This window comes from Bidens hawaiensis, unplaced genomic scaffold, assembly GCF_021521415.1.
Source record: "Bidens hawaiensis isolate Kalapana, Puna unplaced genomic scaffold, B.hawaiensis_p1.1 tig00046211_1, whole genome shotgun sequence".
Taxonomy (NCBI): domain Eukaryota; kingdom Viridiplantae; phylum Streptophyta; class Magnoliopsida; order Asterales; family Asteraceae; genus Bidens; species Bidens hawaiensis.
In genome coordinates, this window is record NW_027498251.1 from 48671 (window position 1) to 61482 (window position 12812).

The window sequence follows — 12812 nt, forward strand, 5'->3', positions numbered from 1 at the left end:
TGAAATCCTCCAAGAAAGGTGATCAAAAAGGAAATAAACATCTCGTTCAGTCTATGTCCACGATATATATAGTTGTTCTCCCACTTGGACCTACTAGTGGCGTGTTCAAACGTTTCATCCTTAATAAACTCAGGCATGTGTGTACCCATAACATACACCACTTTCATACTAGTAAGATGTACACGCATCTTACATTGCCATAATATAAACTCCCATCCCATCCTTATAAATTTTATAACTCGTCAAACATGTAACTAGACGGACTGTAATGATATAAACAGTTTAACGTAATAGTATGTACATAAATATACATATACATACTAGTTTTTACCCCTCGTATTACGGGGGCTGTTTTACATTACTCTTTTTTAATATTTGTATGCTTTTTTGGATTTAATTTTATTTATTGTAATGAAATTTATAATATACTCAGAGTTTGATGATAAAAAAGTTTCACAAATAACTAAGCTGTTATAACCCGATTTAAAAGTTATATGAGTTTGGTAAGACACAAGACCTGCTTATTTTTTTTACCTTAATAAAATTGTTTCTTAATTATAAATAATATTTAAAAAAAATCATATAATAATTTTTTGTATATTCTATTTTATAGGATTTTCACATTAATAATTTGGTGAGAATAATTTTTAATTTAATGAGATGTTATAACCCGTTTAAGAAATATTTGGGTTTGGTAAGACTCATACTCATGAATTCGGGTAAAATGAATGAGAAGACTCCATTTAAAAATCAAGCAAATCTGATAACAAAAATAAAGAGCGCAAACACGTAGGATTTTTATGTTTTTATATATATTATAGATATAGATTATAGATAATCGATAAATACATTTATCATCCTCACGAGGGGTAATTCAGTAATTTCGTCACCAGTAGAAGTAGCTAGGTCCTGCCTCTTTAAGTTTTAGGTTTTCATTCATCGTCACCGTTTTTGTAACGAAGAGCAGCAGTACACACACACACACACACACACACACACAGCAGCAGCTCTACAATATCTCATCATCAATATCACTAGCAGGTATATATCTATATCTACACTCGCGATGTTCAATTCATCAAACATATTAATACCTCACCTCTTTACATCGATTCAATCGTTCAATTTCACTAATAAAACAATCGATTCGCCGTACCGTTACTATTTCTCCAATCAGTTTCAACATATAATGGAGATTTGCATGTAGATTTATGATGTGTGCGACTCTAGGGTTTAGTGTACGCGGTTATGGAAGTTTGCTATAACTAGGCTTAGATCTATGCTTTAAGCTAGAATTTGTTGAAATTTGTGTGTGAGTGTGCTGGAACCTATGTTATTTTGACTGACTGGACTCATTTTAGGGTTTTGTTATATTATATTATCATTTGCTGCTACATTTTAATAATACTTGAACTTGTAAAGTATCACTAGAGTTGTTGCTTTTGCATAGGAAATACAACATTATAATTTTTAATGAATCATTGTGCCAAATGTGAAGCTGAGTTATTGTTTTTTGTGTCAATGTGATTTGTTTGTTTGTTTTTGTAATACATGACTATTAGGTTATGTGTAGTGGAGGGGCTACATTGGGGGGCGAATTTTGACACGTGGCACTACGTTAGCAGGTGGACGATTTTCATTCTAGGGTGTAGTGGTTTGTAGCCCAAAATTGGCCCAATAATAATATTAGATTTCCAAGCATGTACTCCCCCCCCCCCCCAAAAAAAAAACCCCTAAAATCACTGCCGGGTAGAGGGCGACAATGGGGCGATTTGCCCCGCTACTTTAGTTTTACATACTTTTACTTTATCCAAGATTGAGTTTAGGTTGATGATCTTTTTTTAGCTACATTTGTTAACTGTTAAATATGTGACACAGGGTGCTTGAGGAATGCTGGAGTGACTAGAACCGGAATACAAGAAAGATGATGAGCAAGAAGAATCCGCTTGTATACCTGGATGTGTCTATCGATGGAGATCCTATTGAAAGAATGGTTTTCGAGGTGTTTTAATTTTGCCCTGTATATATATTATTGAATTGTCATTTACATAGCAATGCTATGAAAGTATGAATGTTAGCTTATTACATTACCTGTGAAAAACTTATTCCATTGTATGGTTTTGCAGCTCTACTCAGATAGCGTTCCTAAGACTGCAGAGAATTTTCGGGCGCTATGTACTGGTAATGTTTACACTTTAATTGGTACTCTTGTTTTAAAACTTCTATGTAATTTCTGATCTGTTATTTCTATAGATTATATAATTACACGCACAAATACTTGGGATTACCTTGTTTCTGGAATAATTTATTGTATAGTCCTTAACATATGTGATTTGCTTAAGTACATTGATTTTTTACTTCATTGATGCTTTTACAGTGTAAATTTTGAAGGTTAGGTTTTAAGGCTTTTGTTATTGCTAAGTTGATTGGGCTTTGGGTTTGTTTATATCATGAACTTATAGTAATGGATGCTTTTTTAAATTTCAGGAGAAAATGGGAATAGTCAAAAAACTGGAAGACCCCTGCACTACAAGGGTTCTTTTTTCCATCGCATAATTAAAGGATCTTTGGCTCAGGTATGTGTGTACGTATTTAGTTACTTTTTTTATGATGTTGTTTATTCATTTTCTAACTAGTTCCTTCTAGTCCTGCAAGTCATGGTAATCTGTTTAAAATTTAAAACTAGTCAGCTATATCCTTGTTTACACTGTAGGATACAGGATTGATGGTCACAACTGCTTTTCTTGTGATGTAGTTTTTAAGGTTGTATTTTGTTATTTTTATATGGTTAAATATCCTCACGCTGTTTTAAAGATTATCATTCAAAGCCTGCATTCTGCAATGAGTTTTTTTATGCAACTTCTAGAAGACTAAATTGTGCTATTTTTTTTTTGCAGGGTGGTGACTTTTTCAAACGTGACGGTATGCATATTCTATTATTGGCTTTATTTTACTTGTTTTAGCTTATTCTCACATAAGTCTGATTGTTTTTTTTTAATTTTGCAGGAAGTTATGGAGAAAGCATATATGGTGGGAAATTTCCAGGTAAGAAATCTGTCTGTTTATTGCTTGTTGTGTATTTTTGAACTTTGATGGTCTTAATTTGCTCAGTAGTTGAATATTATATGCGTTGTTTTTAAGGTGTATGTAAAAGTTTTAGAAATAAGCTTTAACAATTCTCTACACTATATTTATTTATATTTACACTATGCCACTTGTATTTTGAGAGAAAATGGGTTTCCTTTTTGCATTGCCTGTGAAGGTGGGGGCTGACATTGGTCTTATTCTTGCTGCATGGGAGCTCGACCCTCACTGAATTTGGACAATTGTAGTTGTCTTGAAATGGTGGGTGTATGAATATTTTTGTTGTGTGTCTTTGTTTCTAGAGTGGTTTGAAATCTATGGTATGTGGTTAAGTACAAAGTATATGGTTTTATCAATTATACAGTTTTTTCTTCTGTCATGCTTTAAATTGATGATCAATACATTCTCATGAGTTATTGGTGCATTCTTGCATGCTTGGATTTTTTTTATGTATGGTAGAAGAACATGGAGAATCCTTTTAAGATGGAAAAAGAAAAAGAAACATATTTTTTCTAAGCTGTTAGGAAAGAAAAAAAGTTGAAGTGCTTTTTGAAGTTACCCTTTTTGCTATATAAAGGTTAAGGGTACTTTTTCATATTCAAATAAGGTGTAACCCTTGAGAAACTAAAACTTAACAGTTTCACATTATATAACCTGAGGAATTTGAAATAAGATAATATTATTTACTTTTATTACTTTTAAGTAACTTGTAATAGTGATAAAACAATTATGTAATAAAATTTTGTTTTTGTTCTTGTTGCCAGTTTTTTAAACAAGAATTCTTATTTGTAACTAAACTTGACGACTTTTATGTTGTTATCACATTGCTGAAAGGGTCTTATTTTATTAAGTTAACAATTTTGTTTACTATGCCATAAACTGAAGTATCTAATTTAAAATCAAAGATTCATAAAGTATAATATAGCAATAAGAAAGTAACGAGGTCCAATTATAGACTTGTGGAATTTCATATAAATTGGTGGTTTATACATAATAGCTGACATGACATGATCCTATGGTTACTCAACAGGTGGCGTTTGCAGATGGCTTGCCATTTTTTTTAATTCAGTCATTATTCTAATATGTTCATCAATTTTGGTTTTTGGCTATCTTTTTCATTATATAGGGGATTAATATTAATAACCGGTTATGCCATTTCAGATGAGTCCTCCAAGTTGAAACATGATGCCCCTGGTCTTCTAACAATGGCAATTTCTGATCGTGATTCACGTGGTTCGTTATTCAACATCACATTTGCTGCTAACCGTCATCTTGATAGGTTCGTTAATCTTTATTCGAACTTAGTATTTTTTTATCCGTTTTCTTAAATAAAATATGTTTGTCAAAGTTTTATTTAAGCCAACATTTCTTGAACAGGAAGTATGTTATTTTTGGAAAGCTTGTGCAAGGAGTTGATGTATTGAAAAAAATTGAAAATGCTGGTGATGAAGATGGAAAACCAACCGTGACAGTGAAGATCATCTACTGTGGTGAAATAAGTGAGAGTGAGAATCAAAGTTCTGGTACGTCTAATGAATTTTTCATATGTTGTCTCAGAATTTAGATTTTTGTCCTTTATATATAAAGTGTTTTGTGGTTTGATAGTCTATCATGTAATGTTCATGTTGTGTTTGAGAGTTTTTAATTTAATGATAGAAGCGAGATAAATTAAAAGATTTTGTGTCACCAAGTGTCAATTTGGAAAGAATGAAGTGGAAGGAAAAGAATAAAAATGAAGAGTGATTTGGTTTCTTGATGTTTTGAACTTTACCAAAATGACCATTTTTAGCTTGATTTTAAGTACCAAAGTTACAGGTGCAGTTATAAGAATGCCAATTTGCTTTTCCTTTTTCGCCAACTTGGGGACACAAAAGAATAGCATTACTCTTTTCAGCTTCAGAACCCAATTTTGTTTTTTATATATCTGTCTGTTTCTTTTTTCTATTCTTTTATTCACTTTTTGTCTATCTATAATTTGTTTTTAATGCTCATATAGATAAGAAGACTGCAAGCAAAAAATCAGGCAAAGATGTTTCATCAGAGGTTCACAGTCATGAAGATAAGCGCAAGGGAAAGCACAAGAAGTCTTCGAAAGATCGAAGAAAGAAGAGGAAAAGATATTCTTCAACTGAATCTGACAGTTCTTCAGACAAGGATTCAGAGTCCTCTGATTCTGACAGTGAGTTTGACTCTGATATATCATCGTCGTCATCGTCTGATATTAGTTCATCAAGTGATGAAAGACGTAAGAAAAAGAAGAGATCTTCTAGAAGGGACAGACACAAACGCAGTAAAAGGAGGGACAGGAGACGCGAGAAGAAGCGCAAGAAGCGTGATAGGAAGTCCAAACGCAAATTAAAAAGGTTGAAGTAATATTTTATAATTTTTATAAAATTTCTAACAATGTGTCTTATACTATATATGATTTTTTGGAATGATGTACGTGAGCCCATTCAAGTATTCAGATTCTTTTCACTTTATTCACCAGGGCCACACTTATTCTGTAACCACCCTATAGGCTACTTAAGTCTGTATCTTGTCACATTTATACCAGCTTTGGCCAAAAATTTGTCTGGCCAAAATCTGTATCTTGCCAAAAATACCTTCTACGTGGTGTCAATATGTTACCGGTTTAAGTTGTTTTTTCAATAAAATAAATGACATTTTAGGTTTTTGTTCTAGAAAGAGGCTCTAATATATGGATTGTCTTAATAGAAAAGGGTGAGTATTTGGCTGTTTTTTGCGTACATCACGTTCATTATGTACTCACCTCGTGTTCACTATTGGGGGATATTTTAATACTCCTTTCGATGACATCTAATATGCAAAGGGGTATTTTTAGATTGTATTTCACCATGAAAGAAAATGTAACAATAGTTTATGGACCTTAACAAAGGGTAAATTAAATAGTGAAAGATACGCTAGTTTTATTAACAACGGACTATCAAAGCATGGCATTTTTTGTGGGGAAAATAGTTCTGTATATTGCACAATAGCCTTATTCTTCTGTATTGTTCTAATTTCAGGGTTTCTGATATTCTAAGCGGGAGTGAAAGTGAACATGGTTCTGAAGATAATGGTGATGCTAGACAGCCAAGTCAGAAGCATAATAACTCGGCTAAACTCACTGGTTTGTGCATTGTTTCTTAACAATAAGTTTTTTTAGAAGACTACCTTGGAAAGATCAACAATTTTTGAATTTACATTGGAATTTCCATTTGGTTGCTACAAATTTATTATTATCGCTTATTTTCTTCATTTTATAACATATCCAGATGGCAATCAATCTCCATCGGCTGAAGTTGAAGACAGTGCTGTTCGTCACAAAATTGGAGATGCATACGAAAGAGAGGAAGGTGAATACCCTAAGGAAAACGGTGATCGTCCAAGCAATGGTGTTGATGTGGCTAAGGTTGCCGAGAGACCTAATGTTACGAATGACCACCCTCAAAGGGCCACAAGCAAGAGCATGAGTATCAGCCCTAAGAGGAGTCCAAGTGTGAGCCCAAGGCGGAACATGAGTAGGAGCCCAAGTGGCAGTGGGTCCCCTAGACGTCCCACCTTACTAAAAAACCGAAGCCCGGTCAGAAGTGAAAGCAGCAAGAGTCCAGTCAGAAGCATTAGCAGAAGTCCAGTCAGGGGCAAAAATCTCAGAAGTCCAAGCCGAAGCCCAAGTCCGGTTAGACCTCGAGTCAGAAAAAGTGTTAGCAGGAGTCCTACACCATCACCATCGCCGCCTCGAAGTAGAAGGTCCTCACGAAAGTCTGTGAGCAGAAGCCCCGTTAGATCTTCTAGAAGAAGTTATAGCAGAAGCCCAGTGAGATCCTCTAGACGAAGCTTAAGCAGAAGCTCGGGTCGGGTCCCGCTAAGGAGAAGCCCGAGCCGCAGCCCTATCAGGGCACCTGTGAGGGGCGGTAGGCGTAGTTATTCTAGAAGTCCTGTCGGGCGCAGGGGTAGGTCACCTTCTAGAAGTGTTTCTCCCGATGGGTCCCCTAAGCGTATCAGAAGAGGGAGGGGTTTCAGTAATCGGTACTCTTATGCACGTAGATACCATTCTCCAGATCGTTCACCAGTCAGATCTTATCGTTATGGGAGGAGTGACCGTGATAGGTAACAAAACTTTATAACTAGTTGAGGGTCAGTTATGATTACAACTTACAAAACATTATTTTTATAATGGTAATTTTATTTGTAGGTTTTCAAGCTATAGGCGTCGCAGCCCGTTAAGGGACAGGAGTCCACCAAGGTTTGTGGATTAAGTGAATAACTGAATTTTTTTACTAGAATTTTATCTCTAATGATGTTATGTAATGCACTTATTTACTACAGGTACAGAGGTAGAAGAAGCAGGACTCGTAGCCCAAGTGTCTCACGAAGCCCTATTCGCCGCCGCGGTCGTTACAGTCGCAGCCGCTCACCTGTCGAGACATCACGATACAGGCCTTCGCCACCTGTCGAAAGGAGAAGGGCGCCACGCAGCATAACTCTACCTTCTAGGAGCAGGAGCCCCTATGAACCCAAGTCTTCACGCTCACCATCTCCAAGAAGGACCATCAGGTCGAGGTCAAAGTCAAAGTCAAAGTCAAAGTCAGTGTCGAAGTCTAGATCGAGATCGAGGTCGAGGTCAAGGCTGTCTTCTGGAAGTCCGCCTGCTAAGAAAGGATTAGTATCATATGGAGACGGTTCTCCAGACTCTGGTCAGAAGTGAGACATGGGTTTTTGAAATGGTCGGGTTACCTTTTTAAGTATTTATGATTTATAGACTTGGTATGTAGGGTGTGTTTTGAGTAACAGATTGTTTTCTGCGCTTGTTTTCTTCATGCTAGACCGACTAGTAAGACAATTGAATGTCTATTCAGAGGTTTGGACTTTTGCTTTTAAAGCTTCTTTTGTTATCTTTATTGTTACGTTTGTGCGGATGTTGTGCTTTTATCGTTCTAGAAACAGCATGACATCAAATAATGCATTTTTGTTATAGACAGGGCGTCATAGTTCAAGTGTTGTGAAGGTGAGAATTGTTCCAGGATAAAATTAGAAACAAACAAGGCCGTGAGCCGAAATATTTGTCATGGTTACTAATGAGATTTTAATATAAAGTTTTAGCATTAAGGTACCTTACTAATGAATTTAAAATAAGATGCGAGGTCACTTCGAATTTTTAAAATTTTAGCTAGACAACTAAAACATATTTGGACTGTTTTATTGTGAATGATATGAGACGTCACATAGAATCATACTAATAAATTCTTGAAAATAAATGAAGAGATATGGTTCTACCCGGTATTTTGAATCCAATAAAAGATCATATCCATGTGTTAGTAAATTTACGGCCTAATGTATGTGATAGATTTTGGACCAATCAGATACAAGTGGTCACCATCAGAGACAGACAATTATTCTTAACAGAATGGTTCCCACTCAATAAGAGTGACGTTTAACCACATCAACTATATATATAAGGTCTTTGATCAAGGCAGGATAATCTTCACTCAATACTTCTCACGCTAGAGGCTGGTTACATGGAGAACCTCCTTTCTGTGGCAAGACTAACGGTGGTCGGTTTTGTAGGTCAAAAGTCACCAAATACATATTTCATTATCTCAAGAAGAGCTTTGCCAGACAGCTCACACTCATAGTTATTATGGTTTAGTGTGTTTCTTGATCACAAAATAGACACACTTGTAAGAACCGTCTTTGTGAGCTAGCCCACATGATAGAGATGAGAACCTCTTAAATATGAGGTATCAGGTTCAACTCCAAGCAAGTAGTAATTTTGGTGTAATATATAGGCAACGAGTAATAATAGGAGTAGCATTTGTCGTTAGAGAAAAAAAATCACTAAAGATGAAGAATTGAAATCTTGAGAGTAAAAATCAGTTACCAATTATTAATGGTCCATTGATATTGAATTTAAATGATTACACACAATGAAACAATGGTACAAATGAAAAATAAAATGTTAAAAACTATGGCAGAATTCACTTAACATGTTATATACCTATGTAATTTTGAATAGCTAAAACACATTCACTTTCTAAATCCTGCTCTTTAATCTATTCCTTTTGCCAAACACCAAGGGGAGATATCTTCATTAGCACACCCTAATAGTACTATGTTATATCTTCACCTAGTACATACGTACGGGGTTGGGCGACACTTGAAGAAAAAAAATATTTAGTTGTATACATAAGCTAAAATCGTGATCGACCCATGTGAAATTTTTACGCCGACTCCTCTTGAGTTTTGAGAACGAGTCCTTCAAGACGATAGTTAAAAAAGTAAAAAAATATGGTCACCGGGAATTTTATTTGCATCGGGAGATTGGGCTGGAAAGGTGATATGAACAATATAATGTGTGTTTGGAACTTTGAATATATTTCTAGGTAATTGTGAGGTGAACTGTACTCGTTTATGCTTTTTATGCGTTTCAAATTTGACTCTTTATAGTCTTTTTTTTTTCATTTTAAACTTTCGATATACATTTTAAAGTAAGTTTTGTTCTTTCTTTATTATTTATTTATACAATTTTATTGTTTTCTGTTAATCTATTAATCTAAGTGATCTTACACTTATTTTATATATGCTTTTATTTATTAGTTGATTTAAATTATTTTTATTTTTTTATTTTACTTATCATTGGTTAAATGTTTTTTATTCCTTCATGTGTGAAGCTCTCGCTACTAATAATGTTTAAATTTACTATTTGATAGTTTGATTTCTATATCCGACAATGTTCAATTTTAGTTTTCAGTTTGATAGTTTGAATTTAAAATGTTAAATTTTTGTTTATTTGTATGGTTTGGCATGTCGATAGTAACTTTCTTTTTATTTTTTTATATTTGGTTCTCTTGCTTCTTTTGTGTTGTCATATTTTTTTCGTTTTTCATTATATTGGTCATTCAATAAAGAAAACATTGTTGATAAATGATGATGGTTTGGCATGTCGATAGTAACTTTTTTTTTATTTTTTTATGTTTGGTTCTCTTGCTTCTTTTGTGTTGTCATATTTTTTTCGTTTTTCATTATATTGGTCATTCAATAAAGAAAACATTGTTGATAAATGATGATGGTTTGGCATGTCGATAGTAACTTTCTTTTTATTTTTTTATGTTTGGTTCTCTTGCTTCTTTTGTGTTGTCATATTTTTTTCGTTTTTCATTATATTGGTCATTCAATAAAGAAAACATTGTTGATAAATGATGATGGTTTGGCATGTCGATAGTAACTTTCTTTTTATTTTTTTATGTTTGGTTCTCTTGCTTCTTTTGTGTTGTCATATTTTTTTCGTTTTTCATTATATTGGTCATTCAATAAAGAAAACATTGTTGATAAATGATGATGGTTTGGCATGTCGATAGTAACTTTCTTTTTATTTTTTTATGTTTGGTTCTCTTGCTTCTTTTGTGTTGTCATATTTTTTTCGTTTTTCATTATATTGGTCATTCAATAAAGAAAACATTGTTGATAAATGATGATGGTTTGGCATGTCGATAGTAACTTTCTTTTTATTTTTTTATGTTTGGTTCTCTTGCTTCTTTTGTGTTGTCATATTTTTTTCGTTTTTCATTATATTGGTCATTCAATAAAGAAAACATTGTTGATAAATGATGATGGTTTGGCATGTCGATAGTAACTTTCTTTTTATTTTTTTATGTTTGGTTCTCTTGCTTCTTTTGTGTTGTCATATTTTTTTCGTTTTTCATTATATTGGTCATTCAATAAAGAAAACATTGTTGATAAATGATGATGGTTTGGCATGTCGATAGTAACTTTCTTTTTATTTTTTTATGTTTGGTTCTCTTGCTTCTTTTGTGTTGTCATATTTTTTTCGTTTTTCATTATATTGGTCATTCAATAAAGAAAACATTGTTGATAAATGATGATGGTTTGGCATGTCGATAGTAACTTTCTTTTTATTTTTTTATGTTTGGTTCTCTTGCTTCTTTTGTGTTGTCATATTTTTTTCGTTTTTCATTATATTGGTCATTCAATAAAGAAAACATTGTTGATAAATGATGATGGTTTGGCATGTCGATAGTAACTTTCTTTTTATTTTTTTATGTTTGGTTCTCTTGCTTCTTTTGTGTTGTCATATTTTTTTCGTTTTTCATTATATTGGTCATTCAATAAAGAAAACATTGTTGATAAATGATGATGGTTTGGCATGTCGATAGTAACTTTCTTTTTATTTTTTTATGTTTGGTTCTCTTGCTTCTTTTGTGTTGTCATATTTTTTTCGTTTTTCATTATATTGGTCATTCAATAAAGAAAACATTGTTGATAAATGATGATGGTTTGGCATGTCGATAGTAACTTTCTTTTTATTTTTTTATGTTTGGTTCTCTTGCTTCTTTTGTGTTGTCATATTTTTTTCGTTTTTCATTATATTGGTCATTCAATAAAGAAAACATTGTTGATAAATGATGATGGTTTGGCATGTCGATAGTAACTTTCTTTTTATTTTTTTATGTTTGGTTCTCTTGCTTCTTTTGTGTTGTCATATTTTTTTCGTTTTTCATTATATTGGTCATTCAATAAAGAAAACATTGTTGATAAATGATGATGGTTTGGCATGTCGATAGTAACTTTCTTTTTATTTTTTTATGTTTGGTTCTCTTGCTTCTTTTGTGTTGTCATATTTTTTTCGTTTTTCATTATATTGGTCATTCAATAAAGAAAACATTGTTGATAAATGATGATGGTTTGGCATGTCGATAGTAACTTTCTTTTTATTTTTTTATGTTTGGTTCTCTTGCTTCTTTTGTGTTGTCATATTTTTTTCGTTTTTCATTATATTGGTCATTCAATAAAGAAAACATTGTTGATAAATGATGATGGTTTGGCATGTCGATAGTAACTTTCTTTTTATTTTTTTATGTTTGGTTCTCTTGCTTCTTTTGTGTTGTCATATTTTTTTCGTTTTTCATTATATTGGTCATTCAATAAAGAAAACATTGTTGATAAATGATGATGATTTGATTTGAATATTGTTAAATTGCGGAGAACAATTTTTAGATATATTATATTTTAGTTATGCATTGTTAATGACGTTTCAGATACTTTTTTCGTTTGTTATATGATATTTTGTTTGATCTATTTTTTTTTCTTTTTACATAACCAACGGCCGAACCGAACTGAAAAAGTTATATAACAACTTAACTTAATCCGACCCGAACGGTTGAACCCGAGAGGAGAAGCAGTTATTCCCTCCGGTCACCGCCGCCGGAATCCGTTACAACTATTAATTACCTCCATCTCCGTTTCACTCTCAATCCGACGGTGACTAATTAGTATTATTATTCTTATTCTTTCCTTTTCATTGATTGATTTTTAATCCAGAAAATAGTAATGTCAATATATAATTATATATAATGCTTTCTAAACCTAATAAGAGGTCTAGTGCAGTGCAGGTGACATAAGAATATGAATATGAATATGAATATGAATATGAATATATTAGGTCTAACTTTTTCAATACACTGTTGGTTGTTTTCTTCAATTTACTCCAACGATTTAATGAACATAGCTTCTAACAGTAATACCTGCAATGCTCAACTATTTCTTTCTAAACAGACTACACAGAGTTAACATGCTTCCTCTCTTAAACATGTTATTATATATATTTATATTATTATATAAAAATATATGTCTTGCTTAGTTTTACTCGCCCTTACGCCTTCAATTTCACTTGATACTTGATAAACAATATAACAGTTTGTGTTTGGAAA

General features: G+C 32.9%; 1 protein-coding gene across 2 annotated transcripts; it reads left to right on the top strand.

Annotated features, from left to right (window-relative positions):
• Positions 1-878: 878 nt before the first annotated feature.
• On the top strand, positions 879-7792 carry LOC143596293 (uncharacterized). 2 transcript variants are annotated; one of them, XM_077075103.1, is made up of 13 exons: positions 879-1041; positions 1879-2002; positions 2127-2181; positions 2488-2576; positions 2898-2922; positions 3007-3045; positions 4246-4363; positions 4462-4607; positions 5081-5453; positions 6111-6214; positions 6360-7194; positions 7280-7330; positions 7414-7792. In XM_077075103.1, the coding sequence occupies exons 2-13, from the start codon at positions 1925-1927 to the stop codon at positions 7790-7792; spliced, it is 2292 nt and encodes a 763-aa protein (XP_076931218.1). In that variant the 5' UTR covers positions 879-1041; positions 1879-1924. The 2 variants fall into 2 exon arrangements, with proteins under 2 accessions (XP_076931218.1, XP_076931219.1); XM_077075104.1 differs by lacking the exons at positions 879-1041; positions 1879-2002; positions 2127-2181; positions 2488-2576; positions 2898-2922 and adding an exon at positions 3263-3345 and having other exon boundaries at positions 3000-3045.
• The last annotated feature ends 5020 nt before the right edge of the window (positions 7793-12812 follow it).

Coding starts and splice junctions, on each gene's coding strand:
- LOC143596293 (XM_077075103.1), top strand. CDS start 1,925: ATGATGAGCAAGAAGAATCCGCTTGTATACCTGGATGTGTCTATCGAT. Junction 2,003..2,126: donor TTGAAAGAATGGTTTTCGAG/GTGTTTTAATTT, acceptor ATGGTTTTGCAG/CTCTACTCAGATAGCGTTCC. Junction 3,046..4,245: donor ATATGGTGGGAAATTTCCAG/GTAAGAAATCTG, acceptor ATGCCATTTCAG/ATGAGTCCTCCAAGTTGAAA.